Source organism: Mustela nivalis (assembly GCF_964662115.1).
Source record: "Mustela nivalis genome assembly, chromosome: 15".
NCBI classification, from domain to species: domain Eukaryota; kingdom Metazoa; phylum Chordata; class Mammalia; order Carnivora; family Mustelidae; genus Mustela; species Mustela nivalis.
In genome coordinates this window covers 76,232,629-76,251,388 of record NC_139034.1, presented here as the reverse complement: position 1 = coordinate 76,251,388, position 18,760 = coordinate 76,232,629, and the positions used below count along the sequence as shown (strand labels likewise).

Here is an 18,760-nt window from a genome sequence, read left to right as displayed (position 1 = left end):
CAGAGAGAGACACAGCGACCCTCAAATAAATAAAATCTTCAAAAAAAAAAAAAAGAATCCCAGGGTTCTCATAAGGCAGGCCCCCGCCGTGCGTGGGTGAGTGGTAGCTGTCATATTCAGGGGGGTCCTGAGTTCTTCAGTTTCCCCTCTGCAGCCAGCACTGGTCCTTGGGTTTCCCCAATGGTGAGGGCACAGTGCCTCCCTCCTATTTCCTGCTGAGCTCTGCAGATCTTGGTTCACATCTCTTGTTTAGTGAAAGAGGCAATGAATGAATGAATGAGTGAGTGAATGAATGAGTCGTCGGGGCACCTGGAGCCCGCTCAGATTGGGGAGCTGTACAATAACACACAGAAAAGCCAGGGCTCAGATACAGACCCCCAAGTCGGGGCTTTGACTTTAAATCTTCGCTTTGTCCATTGTATTAGCAATGTCCTATAATAAAACTGAAAGTCTGAACGAAAGGAAGGGGGGTTCTGACAACATGCTTTTTCCATTTTGAGAAAAAAATAAGAGTATTAAACAAATCGTGGTAAATGTGTCTTTTTTCTTAAGCTTTGGTGGGAAAATGGTTTCATAAGAAACTGCTACACAGACGAACAAAAGTTAGCATCGCTGCCCAAGGCAAAGTGAATAATAAATAAATGTAATTATTAAAGAATATAATTAAGGTTAAAAGAGATATTTTACTCCCATTTGGTTTTTAGAGAAAATAAGTTTGCCATTTTTCTCTATGAAATATTTTTACCTATTTTCACATGTTTTAAACACAGATATTGTAATCATAGAATATCAACTGATCATCTCTCTTCCTTCTACTCAGTACCAAAGATTGGAGTTTTTGAAGCCTCCTCTCTCTTGCCAACTCCGACGATAGCACATGCCTATCCAGGGCGGTGTGTAGAGACAGTTTCTGAAACCAGTCTGGGCTCATGAATTAGACTACAGTGTTTGATTTCTGACATTTTCCAGGTTTTGATATTATTCTTATGGTTGAACTAAGTCCCCCTCCACCCAAAAGAGGAATTGAAGGATGAACCCCTATTCCCCAGAAGGTGACCTGATTTGGAAGTAGGGTCAGATATTTATGGCTAATTAAGATGAGGTCCTACCAGAAAAGGGGAGCCCTAACCTAATGTAACTGTTGTCCTTATAAGAAGAGGAAATTTAGACACAGACTCAGAGGAACGACCATGCAAAGAGAGACACATGGGAAGAAACGTCTGAAGCTGCAGGCAGAGATTGGAGGTGTGTTGCCACAAGCCAGAGAACACTGAGTTTCCAGAAACTGGAAGAAGTGTCAAGGGGAACATGGTCTTGCCAACGCTTGACTGGACTTGCAGCTCCCAGAACTGACAGAAGATATATTTCTGTTGTGTTAAGCTGCCCCGTCTTTGGTAATTTGTTATGACAGCCCTAGGAAATGAATACAGAGATTATTTTGTCTAACTCTTAATTTTAGACAGGTTCGAATGCAGGTTTCTCGATGGTAGATGCTGTGTCCCCAGGAAGGTGACATCACTCATACCCACCACATAGGTGCTATTGCTAAGCAGGACACTCGAGAACTTAAATGGGTTCCAACTGCCCTTCACAGGAGCAATGGCCCTCCTCTTGTTCCAGAAGATAGAGGTAAACTCTTCCTTAGCATAGAAATATCTTGAGTATCAGGGGGTATCAGGTACTAATCTTGGCCCCAGAGAAATAACAAAAAAGCATCTTTAATGACCCTCTGGTCTTCCTGTGCCCCCTTTCATGTATGAGTCAGCTCTGTAGATGAGAGTTTCTTAACTTGCAGTCCATAGAGAGTTTCTAGAGGCCAACATAAAACCCTTGAGATCTTGAGATTTGTTACAATAGTCTGTATTTGGGGGAAAATTCTGTAGTTTTTATTCATTTTTAAAGATACTATACTTCTCTACAACCGAAACAGGAAGGAAAAAGAAAGCCTGAGGACCCTCAGCGTGGTGGTCAGGATCAAGCTACGGTTTTGTGCCTGGGGAACAGGGTGTGGGGATGGAGTGGGCTGATGACTTGGGGTGGGGACAGGATGAAGAGTCTGGATTTAGATACGTGCAACCACAGGTGAGTATGGACCATGCATATGGGGTGTTTGGTGGGCGTCTGGAGCCAGAGGGTTGGCAGGAAAGGGCATACACCCAGAATGGTGATGGATGAGCACAGAGGTGGGAACTGAATGCTGAGCTGCAGACCCCCTTTCAGAACTGATCACCAAGCTGACTAGGAAGGGCCAACACTGAGAGCCTTGGCCAGTATCCACACAGAGGAGCAAGGAGAGCAAGAGGCCACACTAGAGGTGAAACAGGAAGGAAGGATGCGGTGACAGAAGACCTAGGGGTGTACCATGGGGAAGTGGGGAAAAGCAGGAGAGAATTGCAAAGCGGGGGCTGGCCAGCTTACAGAACGAAACAGAGACGTTGAAGACAATGATGAACAGCCATGCAGAGACGTTTGGGATCTGAAGTTCACTGATGATCATCCCTAAGTCCCTTTTGAAAAGCTGTGGGGATGGCTTTGTTAATTTATGCATTCTGTGAATGGCTATTCTCGCCTTTCTGCTACGTGCCAGATGCCATGCTAGGTGCCTGGACACAGAGATGAGTAAGACGCAATCCTACCTTTAGGAAGCTTACGGGCTTATACGGGGACACACACTCAGGGGTATAAACTGTTACATGGACGTCTGAATAATGTCAGGAAGGGGCGAGTGGCTGATTTGCCCTGAAGGGCAGAAGTCAGATAACAGGGAAATGGACCTCTTATGCCGAAAGTAGAACTGGTGGGTCCAAGAGTAGTATCTGTCCTGCCCTTTATCATAATACCCCAAATCAGAATCACATGGGCATGCACACACACACCAACATCATGGAGCCATACCACTCTTGTTACAGAGACCTAGTTAGTGATGGTATAATGTTTGTAAACAAATACAAATATAAATAAATATATGTGCCTTGCTTTCTCTCTTTTTCAAATATTTAGTCTTTTAGTACCTAAACTGGTTTATTCCTGGGGGCTTCTATTTAAAATGTTTTTGACACTTCAATATGCTAAGCTTGTTAAACATGAATATTCTTAAGATATTAGGAGACTTAGAATTCATGAGACCAATGATTTATTCTATAAAATGAGTTAGGAGGAGGGAAAAGGTGGTGGCAGCTTCGGAGTCACACTTACCTCCAGGTAGGTCCCTTCCCCAGCATCTGTAAGTTACATATGAGTCACTTACAACTTTGAATCTGCATCCACAGCTACAATGGTTGGGTGGATAATATTTACCTCACAGAGTTGTTGGAAGGAACTGATAAGGTGTGAAAAAAAAATGCCTGGCAGATAGTGGGCTCTATATGACTACAGAGATTTCTATTGGTAAGGAAATAATTGACTGAGATTATATTTTCAAATCAGGCCAGAATTGAGCATGTATTTTTAAAAACACTCAAGCAATTTCTCTTTTTTTTTTTTTTTTTTAGATTTTATTTATTTGTCAGAGAGAGAGAAGAGAGAGAGAGAGCAAGTGAGCAGAGGCAGATGGAGGCAGAGGGAGAAGCAGGCTCCGGAGCTGAGCGAGGAGCCGAATGTTGGACCTGATCCCAGGACGCTGGGATCATGACCTGAGCCAAAGGCAGCCGCTTAACCGACTGAGCCACCCAGGCGTCCCAACACTCAAACAATTTCTACGAAGAATTTCCCTTTATTTGAAAGCAATTCAAGAACATGAAGTTAAGGTCAAGGCCAATGACATACATTTTTTAGTATGTTTTTACGAACTGTCCAAAATGGTCACCTATCATTTTCAATTTTAAAATTTTCACTCAGACATATGAAGACTAAAATTTTATTTGCCACCAGCCAACTTACAGCCAGCATCCTGTAAATAACTTGAGCAGGATCTAATTTTTTTTTTCCATTTTTGAAACTTAGCACCAAAGAGAGAACATTAAAAAGCAGTTTCTGCATCATATGTAGCTTCAGAGAAAGTGAAATAATTTACTTGTGAATTTTCCAATGGTGTATTACACTTCCAGAGTCGTACTTGTGTCTCCAATTCCTGCACAGAGCTCCCTCATTTTGAGATCTACTGAGATATTGAGAGTGGGGGCAAAGCACATGACTGTGCAGGTTGTGCACTGCACAACTCCAGGGGGTGCTGGTCACGTAGACTATGTTGAGAAATGCACCCTACTGTACAGTCGTATTATGGAAGCCCTATCTGAGAGGCTTGAATACTTTCCTGATAAACACTCTCTATCGTTCAACATTATTTACTGAGCATCTAATGTGTATGAAACACTGTTCTAGGCTCTGGGGATACAACAGTAGTCAAAAAAGATATAGTCCTCATCTATATGGAGCTTACATTCTAGCAGAATGGAGCGGACGCAGATAATGAACAAAAACTAAGTATGGATATGGTTTATCAGAAGGTGATCATTGTTAGGGAGAAGAGTAAAGCAAGATGATGAGGAAATAGAATGACAGTAGTAGGGAAATAACTATTTGAAATAAGGTAAGCAGAAAGGCTTCACCATTGGCATTTTTGATCGGAAGCCTGAAGGGAATGAGGAACATACTGCTCATACAACTGAGGCAAGAATATTCCAGGCAGAGCAAAGAGCAAATACTAATACCCTCAGGTGGAAACCTAGTAGGTACGTCCAGGGAAATGGCAAGGAGGTGGGGTAGATGAGGGGACAGGGGTAGGACTGTAGTCAGGTTACTGGGGGTGACAAGCAGGTCTCCTAAAGCCTAAACAGCTTTCCTAAGGATTGGTCTTTATTCAGGTGAGATCAGAAGCCACTGGAAGGCCTTCAGTGGGGGAGTGACATCATCTCATTCAGGTGTTAAAAGAATCACCCTGTCTTTGAAGGAATTTTTATTATGTAAAGTCTAAACAATTTCCCCAAGTAACTCTAGGAGTCTTTTTTGCTTCTGTTTTGTCAAAACTAGCAACATGATTTAAAAAATTGTTTCCTTTCTTAAATTCAGTCTGAATTAACATGTTGAAGTAAATATATTAAATACTTCATCAAGTGGTAAATACCCAAATCTTTCATCTCAAAAAGCATTACAGCTAATTCATTTATTCCTTTCTGGATGTTTCAATTTGCAAAACAAGCCAGATTAGTTCCTCTCTCCATTACAGGGAAAAGAACCTGGAAAGAAAAATCTTAAACATCTCAACGGTGAGGGCGACTGTTTCCTGGATTATAAAGGCACAGAGATAGGGTTGGTCAAGGCTGCAGGGAAGTTAACTGCTCACGAAGCAATTTGCATTTTGTCAAGTTAACCTAGCTTGTAAAACACAATGTTCCAGAATGTTCTGGCCTTTTGGAAAAAATGTAAGCAAATCCACTGTTAAAAAAAAAATATCACAAATGCCATGCATGCTCAGGGGTTTCAGTTAAACTGCAAAAAGGTAACAGTTGGGAATAAAGTCCAGTTGTCATAAGAGCTCTGCTCAATTTTCCGAATCCTCTTTTATGAAAGTATTTATGTACGTACAATTCTGTTCACAAAAGCCTCAGCAAATCTCTTGTCTAACCACCCTCAGATTTGTTTAGTATGTATTTATGGACATTTACTCATAGATGCAAATGACTCATAACAAAAAATAAAACAAAACAAGGAATAACTTGGGTTTGCACTAGACCAGTCTCTATACTGATATGCCGACACAATTTCCTCTTAATCTATTTTTGTGCATAAAGGTATTCCACAGTGTTTGAGAAAATACATTGTAGCAAATAATAACAACAAAAATAATGCCTGCTTCAAACTTGATTTCTTGTAATGTCATGACTAATTTGCATCACTGAGCTGTTAGCACTCATACCAAAGATTCTTAAGAGTTTGGACACATATAGAGTTAGACGCTTTATAGGTTGGACACATCTTGGCTATAAAGCCAGTCAACAAAATCACTGTCTATGCTGTGATACTATTAAGAAGGGAAAATAACTACCATGACTATTCCCCACCATGTCTTGCCCTATGTTAGGCATCTCTCACATCTTAGGCCTGTGAGTCTTTTTAGTAACCTTCTGAAGTTGGAAATATTACAACAATTTTAAATAAAAGGAAACTGAGATCAAGGAGGTATAGTAATTTATCTCAATAATTTGCCTGTAACCAGCCAGAGTTCATTCAAACCTTGCACTTCTGTCTTAGGCTTGTTCCACTGAGTGACGTGGTCTTATTTAAAAGAGTAAATAAGATTAAACAGCTTAAGTATGTCTATCGTCATAATTTTTCTTATTAGCTACCATTCTTGACTATCTTTTTTATTTACCTGTCCTCACTGTAAGAACTCGTAATTCTTGCAACCACCTTGCAAGGTGATTGGGCCAGCATGGTGCCGGGGGTTGCACATGCTCAAGCCAATTTCACTGGCGAATATCCTCATTTTACCCATGAGACAAGAACTAAGAAGGGAGTGACCCACCCAAAGTGGGGAAGTGGTCAGGTCTGATTCTTGGGTCTGTCTTATTCTTCTGGCTGTGGACTCCTCTCACATTCTTTACCTTGTGACTACTTTAAAAATAAATAACATCACACTCAAACTGAATAATCTGAAAATTTATACTATCAAAGGGATTGGGTAACTTAAGGCAATATGTAATTTGCTTCAACACTTGAAAATGATTCTACTAGACATTCTGGAAAATGATCTTTAAAGCTCCACATTCTCATGGCTTTGTTCATGTTTTCATGCTAAACATAACTGTTCTGGATCCTTTCTCTATAGGTTGGAATCCTCAAACAATTGTGGTCCTGGGTGAATCCACAGGGAGTTGATAAATTAGAAGGAAATGGAACTTGTTGTTTTCTTGACATTCAAGAAATATTTAGCCTTGATACACTGGGTATATCTCCCTCATATTTCCTTAACTAGTTTAAAGAATTGGAAGTTTTAATCCTAAAACGTTAGCTTCATAGTAATTAGGCAACAAAAGAAGGTTTGGATTGGGACGCCTGGGTGGCTCAGTTGGTTAAGCAGCTGCCTTCGGCTCAGGTCATGATCCCAGCGTCCTGGGATCGAGTCCCATATGGGGCTCCTTGCTCCACAGGGAGCCTGCTTCTCCGTCTGACTCTGCCTTCCACTCTGTCTGCCTGTGCTCTCTCTCTGACAAATAAATAAAATCTTTAAAAAAAAAAAAAAGAAGAAGAAGGTTTGGATTAATACAACAAAAGAAGGGGGATGCCCTGGAAAATTAATTTCTCATCTCTGACCTGTTTCCACATCTTGAAGTTCTTATGATCTAGTTTTTAATCTACACTACTTTTATTTTTTTTTAAAGATTTTTATTTATTTATTTGACAGAGAGAGATTACAAGTAGGCAGAGAGGCAGGCAGAGAGAGAGAGGAGGAAGCAGGCTCCCTGCTGAGCAGAGAACCCAATGCGGGACTCGATCCCAGGACCCTGAGATCATGACCCGAGCCGAAGGCAGTGGCTTAAGCCACTGAGCCACCCAGGCGCCCCTCTACACTACTTTTTATAGTGGATATTTCCATTGGTGACAACCACAGAAGCAAATACATACTTAGTTTACTTGTTTGACTAAAAGCAAAATAAATACTAATATAAAAATGTGCTTATACTGTTATATTTTATGTAACTATGATTTATTCATCTATTTATTTCTGTGTAGAAAAATAATTCATACTTTTAAAGTCTAATCTAATAAACTTTTTATGTGAAAAGTAGTAAAATAGGGGTAGTTATTGAGATAAATAGCCTATCTAATTTTTAAAATTTTAACCCTTAAAAGACTTCTCTTGGTCTATAAATGTATCCTTCTGCTTTTAGTGTATAGACTCATTTTCCCTTTAAGACATACCTAAGTATATGAAATCATATTTCAGTTTTGACTTACAAATATCATAAGATGTAACTTCTTACTTCAAGATAGAAATCATCCCCCAAACATACCCAACCTTTTGATATCCAAGAAGAGGCTAACGTCACTATTTTATAAACCCACAGCATGAGTTTTCCCAAGAGCACGGATAAACTTTTTTTTAACTCTTTGGTAAGCTTATTTATATGAAGTTTTACAGACATGTAAACCTTAAGCTCTTTTTAGACCATGTATCTTATCTCCATTGCAAACTATATCATGATGATATTAGAACTGTCTTAGACAACTTAAGATTCGGAGAAACCATATTTTAGGGCAAAATAAACCTCAAAGAATTATGGGTTAAGTCACCCCTATTTCCTTCAATGAGATATTTCATTATAATTCTCTTTCTACAATCCCAAGTCCCACCAGACTCAGTATATACTTAGGCTCTTACAATCTCCTAAAAAATTTCTTGAAATGGCCAGCCAGAAGCTAGCTTTCCCTTCTATGGATCCCCACAGAGGTCTCTTTCTCCCTTAAGGCACGTGTCCCTTTCTGCCTAGTATTATAGTTAATTTGCTAACGTGCTGTATTTTCCCTCCCAGACAGGGAGCTCAAGGATGCCATCTTGAATCACATTCATTTCTTCTGCGATGGTTAACTTACACATAGTGGGTTCTCGGGAGTATTGAGGGTGACTCAAAAATTTCTTTTAGCCATGACAAACTGCCAAAGAGAATGAACAACCTATTAAGAAGTATTTCAGGAAGCCCTTGGTCAGGAAAGAAAGCCACAAGAGTAGAGAATTCTTCGAGAGGAGAAGCAGATTAACTGGCACATAAAAGTGACACATTCAATTTCTTCACCTTTATATAACCTCCAGAAGATCAAACGTTAATAAAATATTTATCTTCAGTTGTCACAAGCCAGACTTTGATTTAAAACTCTTGGGTACATGAATGTCATACCAGGCCCAAAATATACCATCATGTATTTTTAATTTAAACATTGGTCTGTGAAAAATTTATGTATGCCTAGTATATAAAAAAAAAGTGGGTGAAAGTCTCTCAAATAGTCAACACAAACAAGAAAACAGAACCTAGAAACAACTGTAGAACTCCCATACAAGTACCATGGAAGACAGACCATTGGGAAACCCAATGTGCCATTGACGTGATCTAGAAAATGCATCCCCTTACCTTGAGGGAATCAAAGCAGGCAATGACTCTTCCGTTCTCCACCTGGCAGCTCTTGGGGGGGTGAGCAAATTTGCACTCCTCATCAGAGCGGGAGCAGGTGCCCCTCTGGAACTGCCTGCAGACCTCTAACGTCAGCCATTTTGTGTCTCTGACAGGGGCCACGTTCAAGGCCATGGTGCTCAAGCGCCGGGGACTCTGCTCGTTTCCGTCAAATGATGAAATCAATCCAGGTCCCAATGATTCTGAAACTACTGTTGTGAAAAACCCCACATGTGCGTCTGAAGGTAAGTGATAAATTGCTTAGTGAAGTCCAACCCAGGAAGCGGTGAGGAAGGGATTTGTCGGCGGTCAGTTACTCATCAATCAATATGCCCCACCTGAAGACTGCGGGCCGCAGCAGAAGCACGCGCAGTGTCATCTCCGGCTGCAAACGTCCGAGTCTCTTGACCGATCTGCAGACACAACTGTTTTTAATAAAGTGACTTCAAGATCATGGCACTCCTTGGGAGAATATTCAGTTCTGACGCTCACCGCTCTTGACGGTGCTGGAAAATAAGCCACCTAGACGCTCAGATCTTGGCAGGACTTTTCCTTCCTCCCAACCTTCCCAAATTTTGAAATCGAGCAGTTGGCAAAGTCAGACAATTGAGGTATCTTCATCCACTGTAAGGTCAGGGTAACGTGTCTTTGACGGAAGAATGATTTGAACGCCACAAGAGCTCGAGCTGCAGCTTCCAGCAAAAGTGACTTCGCGCAGGCACTTTTAAATCACGAAACCTGCAGAACACAAAGAAAACATCAACTTACACCCAAACTCGGTAGAACTGACACTTTAAACTGTTTTCAGCTCTTATCTAGAATTTGCAAAAGTGCAGTTTCGAGCTTTGAGCTTAGAGGCTAGTGAAGAAAGTTATGCATTAGAGACACACACACACACAGAGAGAGAGAGAGAATACGCAACTGCAACCGTATTGCAGAAATGATCTAGGCAGCAGTCCAAAAGTTAGGAATGACTCAAACACATGAGTGTGGCAGACACAATAATTAGGCATTCCGAAACAATCCCATCTAATGTGCCTCATTGCCAAAACAGTGTATTCGAACCGTGGCTTCCGATTAATTTCACATTTAGGCCCATTGATTTTATTGTTGGAAAGCTATCAACAATCATTCGAGATGTGTCTCTCCTATATAATACGGGTATTGGCATTTTGAATGAAGCATGAACTCCTTATCCCTTACATCCTTTCCGGTTTACAGAGATTTGAACTTAGAAATGGATCTAGTAGAAGCCTCCTAGTATTTATTTTTAGGTATCTCAGGCTTCCTCTCTGCTGTTAGTACTTCCTTCACGTTAGAATTCCCCTCTTCCCTGTATGCACTCAGAGGGTAAGGACTATTTGTATTTGTCATTTCCATGTCCCTGGTGCCTTAGTTCATGGCCATTAGGGCCTCAAAAAATATTTACTGACCGATTTCACTGATGACCGCCTCACTGACTCAAGGGATGAATGCAAACTAGATTTAGCTTAGTTCGGTTTAGGTTCTAATGGAGTCACAGTCTACTCCATTGTGGGGAATGCTGGAGTTAAATCACATTCCTACAACAAAAATGTAATTAGTAGGGGCACCTGGGTGGCTCAGTGGGTTAAAGCCTCTGCCTTTGGCTCAGGTCATGATCCTGGGGTCCTGGAATTGAGTCCCACACTGGGCTCTCTGCTCAGTGGGGAGCCTGCTTCCCCCTCTCTCTCTGCCTGCTTCTCTCCCTGCTTGTGATCTCTCTCTCTCTTTTTGTCAAATAAATAAATAAAACCTTTAAAACATATAATTAGTAAATTCAAATTTCTGAAATCACTATATTTCATTGTTTTTAATATTTTCAAGGACTACAGAGCCATTAAAATATTAGAAATTTAACACGGCTGGGTTCAGGAAGCATAAAAGACTAAATATCAGACACCGATCACTTTCATAAATTTTACGTGCTACAAGCTACTTTCAACGCATACCTCGCCTTGATGTCCTTCTAAAAAATTTTAAATAAGAACTTAATGGAAACTGGAAGTCGATTATTTAAAATCAGCATGTACAAATACATTCAGGCAGTCATAATTTTTGCACGGCTCAGAAATGTTCCCTGAAAAAGTAGGTCTCATGGTAATTAGGTTTCGTTAATTCCAGGTAAACCGGGCCGAACGGGCTTCCTTGCCATAGGGTTTTGTTTTGTTTTCTTTTCGTCTGCTCTCCCGTGAGTCTCTAACAGGGGAAGAGAAACAATGGCATCTCTCAAGCTTATCTGATCATAGAACATTTATTTAGCAGGACACCTCTTGGGACTAGTAGGAAACGCTACTTCATCCCAGGACTTTTTTACTTGTTAGCAGAAGTGTTTGAATGAGTAATAACTGTATGTGCATTTAAGGAAATTGGCAAGCTCGGGAGCTATGACACATACCTAACTCCGCGTGTAAAATATTTGAGGGGACAGGCAGGCTCCTGCTTGTCTGTTCGGCAGCGTTGTGTTCCCAGCAGCGAACATCAACTCGCTTAACTAGGCAGTTCAAGAAGAGGAGTTTAATAACCAAATTTACTCTGGGTCAGGTTTCGCAGACCAGCCTGGACCTGCACCCTCATTACCTCAACCCCCATTACCAACCCCCGCGGAGAACAAAGGAGGAGGGAAGCAAGGGAAAGAAAACATTCCTGCCTGGGGATTTCGCGGAGCCAAGGGACTACTAATGAGGTTTCAAATGATAGGGTGGCCCCATCGAGTTCGAGCTACACAATATTTCATAGAGCCCCTGAGACCTAGGGACCAGGGTCTGATATTCCAGGACAACAAAGATGCAGGAGAACTCACCCCCAAGGCAGCACAACCTTGGCCATGGCTTCAGGTGTAGGGAAAGAAGGCAAACACGTATTTATGCACAGAAGGTAAATGAGTAATGACTCAAGTATTCCTCAAAACCACGCAGGAACAAGGCTTTCAACTCAGTCCAGTGAAGGGGGTGGCCATTTGCTTATACTTTTGGGTAAGAAAGTATTATTTTCCCGGGAAAAAATCGATTGCCATTTCTAGTGACTATGAAAATCCAACTAGAATTTAGCGGGTCGGGATTTAGGGAGGTGAACTTGCTTTTAAAACCAGTGGAGCTGGGGCATCTGGGTGGTTCAGTGGGTTAAAGCCTCTGCCTTTGGCTCAGGTCATGATCCCAGGGTCCTGGGATGGAGCCCCCGCATTGGGCTCTCTGCTCAGCAGGGAGCCTGCTTCCTCCTCTTTCTCTGTCTACTTGTGATCTCTGTCTGTCAAATTAATTAATTAATTAATTAAATAAAATAAAACCAGTGGAGCCATGCTTTCGGATGGCCAAAGTCCTGTGACCTTCCAGAAGGAAACGGAAGTACACTATATTGTACCTAACAATATTGCTGTCTTCTCATGAAGACCCTCCTTCTTCCCCTTGCTCGGTTTCTATCCTAAAAGTTACAGAGCTACTGTTGTCAAAGACACTGTCTCCCTTAGGCCATCACCGCCTCCATCTTCTGGAATGGGTACGAGCAGGTACTTGCGGAACAAGGGGGAGAGAGAGCAGATTTGAAGGAGGTTAAGGAAGGCCACCAGAGGAGGTGGCCAGGCCAGTGATGGGTAAGGATGGAAGAAACCAACTTTTGACACAAGACTAAACTCTGCTAACACACAGACCAAAATCCGTATTGGATCTACCAGACTACAGATTCCCTGGAGGAGGGTGACATGCTGAGGCTTCGCTCTCCAGTAAGGAGGCCACCAGCTCTGTGTGGCTTCTGAACACTTGAAAGGTGGCTAGTGCCACTGAGGAACTAAATTTCAGTTTTTTATTTATTCTTAATTAATGTAAATTTAACTTAAACATTGATCCTTAGTTTAGTGACTGGAAAACTTCCAAGTGTGCTTGGATTGACTCAAGTACATAAATCTACTTTTCAGTTGTATATTTTATGAGACCTAAATACATATCCAGAATTTCCAATGAAATCAGCTCCTGAGTTGTGCTTTACGTGTGAAATTCACACTGCTTTCACATCCTTCATACAAATAACAATGTGAAAATGTCCCGTTAATATTGTTTCATATTTACTACAACGTGAGTTGCTAATATTTTAACTCACTGGATTAAATGTTACTATGAAAATTAAACTCACTTGGCTTCTCTTTATCCCCTCCAGAATTCAGAGCAATATGTAGCTCCCGTTAGATTTCTATTAGTGGGAACGTCTTAGGAGCGTTTGCATTTTTTTTCTCTCCCAGCCAACACAGAAGGTAATGGAGTGGTGGAAAGTACCCTGCCTTATGAGCCAGCTTCTAGCCTCATTTTGCCAAAGTTCCTTCATGCGACCTTGGGTAAGTCGGTTTCTTTGAGATCCAATCCCTTTATCTGTAAAATGTGGATAACAATTCCTAACTACATGAGGAATGGAGGACAGAGGACCGAGGAAACAGAAAATACTTTGTAAACAATGACATGCTGTCCTCATGCAAGGCGAAAGGAGGAGCTACTGGATAAATATCTATTGAGTACTTCTGTTTCAGGATTCTGTATCAACGGCCAGGCTTATGGCTTTTGCAGATGCACAGATGCCAAAAGCAGGACCGTGGATTTGAGATCAAAGGAACTGACAGAATGGGGTCCTGGGGGCCACGTATCTGGAGCCTCCCTCGGTTCTCAGACTGATTGGTTCTGCACCCGAAGAGAACCCACAGAGAAGTTTCCCCAAGTACCAATCCCACAGTGTTCTTACAAAAGCCTCACCGGTCCCTGCTTTCTTCCTTCAGTTGCTACCAACCCAGAAATGCATCAGACACTCTGGGGCCCCGGCAGTGACCCTGGATGTGATGCGTACCCAAGTATTCGGGAAGCATTGTCGGGAAGCCCCCTTGGTTTGAGGGCTTGCTGGAAACACGGAGGCGGAGGCCATCCCCCAGCGCTCTGGGGGCGTGGGGAGGAGTGGGCAGCATTTTTTAGTTCATCTGCCCAGAGGAGCCCCTTGGAAAATGTGTCTGAATGGAGGGAGCACCTTTTTCTCATTCTCAAAAAGGTCCCATGTATGCTGCCATTGGTCCTGCTTATATGCGAGGCACCTATTACCTTTCCCAGAGGTTTCTGGGCTCCACTGGGAAAGCAGGGTCTCCCACTTACGTGATTTTCCAGCTCCTTCTCTGCTCGTGCAGCCATTTTTCTCAATTCTTTTTGACTCATGCTTCAGTTTTATTTCCAACGTTCCAATCCATGCTGTCCCCAATTAGCTCCTTCCGGTGCAGAACCCAGGCAGAATTCAGAAGTAGTTCTTCCCAGTGATTTCTCTGGCCTGGTTTCTTCATCGGGGTTCCTCGCCTTGTCCCCTTCAGGCATTCGGAACCTTGTGTTCTTCCCCGTCCTGGTTTTCTGAGCCCCTCAGAGAGGAGGCGGTGCCCGTAGCCTTGCAGGCTGACGATTGATATGGCCTCTGAGTCTTGAAATCCTGCTCCTCGAAAACCCCCACCGCCCCCTCTGCTGATCTCTCTAGCCCACTTTCTAACAGTACCTGGTGATCATTTTTAAGTATGACCCCCTAATTCTCAAGAACTTAAATACTGACTTATCCAACCGCATGCCCCCAGGTTTTGCCCTGTGTCTGTAACAGACCCTCCCATTAGTTTCAAATCCTCAGAACTCAGAATATGCTTAACAAATGTTTGTCAAACAAAGTCCCGATCCTCCTCCAATGAACATCTGCACTGTAATATGGACCAAAGAGTAAATGAAAGGAATAAGGCTCTGAATGGGGAATCTCAGTATTATCCTGGAAGGGAAATCAGAGCCGGTGGCATTGGCTTACCCTGTTTCTTGCCAAGGAGGTCAGGGGTGAGAGTGAGGATCTGCCCCCGGGATAAATGATTTGATCTTCAAAACCCAGCATTGTTAGCCCTGTGATTTACAAAGTATAACAGCTGGGCTAGCACAGCAGAGGCCTCTGGGAGCTCATTAGGATGCAGATTCCCAGGCCTCGCCCAGAGGTACTGACTCAGAAACTCTGGGGTGAGGCCGGCAAGCTGTGTTTTAACAAGCCCTACCGGGGTGACGCTGAAGCCTGCTCCAGGCTGAGAACTGCCATCGTAAGCTTTTCTCCCTGGCCCCCCTGTTCGTGCCGAGGGCATAAGGGTGGCAGCCCTGAGTTGATCACAGGGTCTCGAGGTCACAGATTCCCCCAGAAATAACTGCAGGAGGGCTGGCTGAGGGCCCCTCCCAGAGGCTGTGTTTCTGATGAGTCCAAACATAACTCAACAAAAGACCCCTGAGAGATCCGTCCCGGACAAGACTTCATTCTATGAGAACTGCAAGAATAAATGAACTCCCAGCCTGTAGGTTTTGTTCGGGACGAAGCAGGCCTTTCGTTGGGGCGCATCAGGCTTTGTTTCGAGGAGCCTTGTCTGAGCGAGGACCGTCTCGGAGGCCCAGTGGCCCCTAGGAAGCGGCCCCATCCTGCTGGAGATCTTTACAGAGGACCTGCTTTGTAGCGCCCCAATGTAACAAAAACCGAGGTCCACTGCGGGACCCATCTTCAAAGGAAAACAAGATTGAAGTTCAAGGATAAAGAAACGAAGTTCTAGAGTACTTCCTGAAATACCAAAGGACTTGTTGCTCGACTACAAAATAATCACGGGCTATTTTTAGGGTCTTTACTCACACGACACTTCATTTTTCAAAATACATTTAAAACTCCTCTAGGGGTTCGATTTGCCGAAAGCTGTGGCTTTGGACTGTAAGAAGGAATGGGCCGCTCACGTCCGCTCATGGCTGTGGGATGGTGCAGCAGGCCCGTCTGGAAAGCACAGCCCGGGCCCCTCAAGCGACGCCACCTCCCTTCATTCCACACCCCTCAGCTCCCAGGCAAGCCCAGGCCGGGGACCCCAGGTGTCCTCGCCTTGCTGACGCTTTGGAGCTAGTCTGTACATTTTTGAAGGGAGAAACATCAATCATGCCCGATCTTGAGGCTGAGATTGATCAAAATTTAAGACCGCCTTAAGGAAAATAGGTCACTTTCGGTCACCTATGGCATGTAGCTGTCTGCCAGACATCGGCCTCCTAGCGAGCTCATCAAAGGGTCCTTGCAAAACAAACAGATTTCTGAGTCAGCCAGGCAAGGACTCATTATCCATTAAGTAATTTATGGGATGCCTTTAATTTTATTTTCCATAAATCTCATGACCATCAAGAAACTATGTCTCCTTGAGTTTCCTAATTTCTAATTTGGAGCATCTTCGGGTTTCCTCTTTTTAATGTTTAAAATTCTCCAAATATATGTTTAAAGCATGATTTTTTCCTTCCTGTGAGCAGTCTGACGATTGAACATCCCCACTTCTATTTCTGGAGCTTGATTTAAAATAGCTCTCAGTGGGCTCTCTTCCCTGATCAATGACGGGCCGTAGCCCGCACCTATCAGATGCAGACGCCTGGTCGGGAGACGGACGGGAGAAGCTGCCGGCTGCAGTGCTGGGTTGAGAGCCACTTGACCTCCAGGAGAGGGTATAATCCTGCCCTGTAATCACAGTCACCACGGAGAAGAGGTCCCTCCCTGGGGCCTTCCCACAGGAAGCCTAAGGTGCCAATAAAAATACAGAAACTTGAGAGGCAAAAGGAGAAAAGGACCCCACTGACTTCTTGAAGAAGAGGGAGTGGCAGAAGTGACTGTCCTTAAAAAGACGCTTCTTTGTAGAACCTTGAAACAGGTTTTTTAATTTCCTGAAAATATACATGAAATGGCATTCTGAGACTTCTGCACGCTTTGGGGGTAAGAATCAATTTTTCTATGTGGGGTTCTAGTTGCTCCTCTAGCCTGATTAGCTATGTGATGTCACCTGAGCTCTCCAAGTTCCAGTTTCCTGTTTGGAATCAAGGGGTGGAAAACAGCAAAGCCACAAATACATGTACTGCAGCCAGCACAGATTAAATAGTGTAAATACTCCCCATACAGTATCTAACCCTTATCAACATTAGCTATGGCATCTATATGCCTAACATCTATGTGCACGTACACACAGTCACACACGCACAACCACACACATGCACACATGTAAGTGACAGGTGGAAATAACTTCCACTCACTAAAAGTCATAAAGTTCTAGAAAGTAAATGAAATATAAATAACAGAAAGTAGAAAGGGCCTTTCTATGAAGCTGGTACACTCTAGGAAGTCCTTCTCAGAATATTACTTAGACCAACTTTTGATGGATGCTCTTCTTTTTTTTTTCAATTAATTAATTAATTAATTAATTTTATTTTTTTTTTATAAACATGTATTTTTATCCCCAGGGGTACAGGTCTGTGAATCGCCAGGTTTACACACTTCACAGCACTCACCAAAGCACATACCCTCCCCAATGTCCATAACCCCACCCAATGGATGCTCTTCTAAGACTAATTCCAAACCCACATCCATTTTAAGCAGAGAAAGAACCAGGCTAACAATAATAATGCCTTCATCTTACGTGGTACTTTTTTTCTGTGGAACACACTTTCAAATACATTTCCCTGGGGAAATCAAAACATTGGCCACCCAAGGTCACCATGGCGGGTCTGACAAGCCAACATTCAAGACAACAGCAATAAAAGGAGAAATTCCCATCCCCAAATTTTCTCTTGTATCTTAAAAGGCAAGCGAAAGATTCATAAAATCCGGGTCTCATTTTAACACATGAAAATTTCTAGTCCATTTTCACTGCGGTTTCCAGGAATGGGCAGAGAAAGAAATCCCATCTTTAATTAGAAGAGGAGAAATGTCTAAATATATTCCTAAGACGACAGCCAGATATAATATATTCAACACATATTTGTATTCAAATTATGTTTTTTCACTGTGCCTGTGTTTTCTATCTAAACATTTGTAATTCAGTTAGGAGATGCTCTTATGAGAATAAAAGCAATTGTATTAGATACCATTTAAGACTGACCGCACTTACCGGTTTCCTGGATGTCCAGGACTCAGTGGCTACAGTCAGAAAAAAATGATTATTGAGCTGCAATCTAGCCCCTGCATTCCCAGAGAAGTCTTTGTCAGAACTTTCATTTCCTTCCCTGGCCACAGCCCTTGTGGACAGGACTGCTTTTCGGCTGACCTTTTCCCTTCTCCCTCTCCAATATCGCCAGCCAAACGGCTATCTGATCTATCTATACACCTTAACAAATGTCAAGCCTCCCTTTTTGGACAAAAGTTTTTAACATAACTTGGATGATCACAAAATGAAGATAATAAATCACAGAGCCAACAAACTCACATGTTGTAAAAATCAATATATTACATTACACCACACTGAAATACAACTAAGATGTCAAAGGAAGTTAATGTTTAATAAAACAAAGAATGTGTATTTTGAAATTTCACCGCTTAGGGACACGTATGTTAGAAGACAGAATGAGGCGGTCGGACGCTCACCCCTGCATGCATGTAACCACGATTACGAGTGTGACGGGCACAAATGCAGACTAAGAGGTGTAACAAGTGATGTGTCTTTTCAAAATGTCAAACAATTCTTGTTACAGTTCCTAACAAGTTAAAGGACAATCTTGCCTCAACTTACACGGTTGTTACCTTCTTTAAAAATTCAGTTATCTTAAAACTGTCTAAAAAAATAAAAATTAATTAATTAATAAATACTTTGCACAAAAAGAACAGTTAAG

The 18,760-nt window shown here is 42.4% G+C and overlaps 1 protein-coding gene across 8 annotated transcripts in view; it reads right to left on the bottom strand.

The window, feature by feature from the left end:
• The window catches only part of MBNL2 (muscleblind like splicing regulator 2), a 156,751-nt gene that overhangs the window by 99,524 nt on the left and 38,467 nt on the right, over positions 1-18,760 (bottom strand). For all 8 annotated transcript variants that reach the window (XM_082700788.1, XM_082700783.1, XM_082700782.1 and 5 more), the window contains exon 2: positions 9,066-9,842. In XM_082700788.1, the coding sequence (XP_082556914.1) occupies positions 9,066-9,239 (174 nt within the window). In that variant the 5' untranslated portion in view covers positions 9,240-9,842. The remainder of the gene's footprint in view (positions 1-9,065; positions 9,843-18,760) is intronic.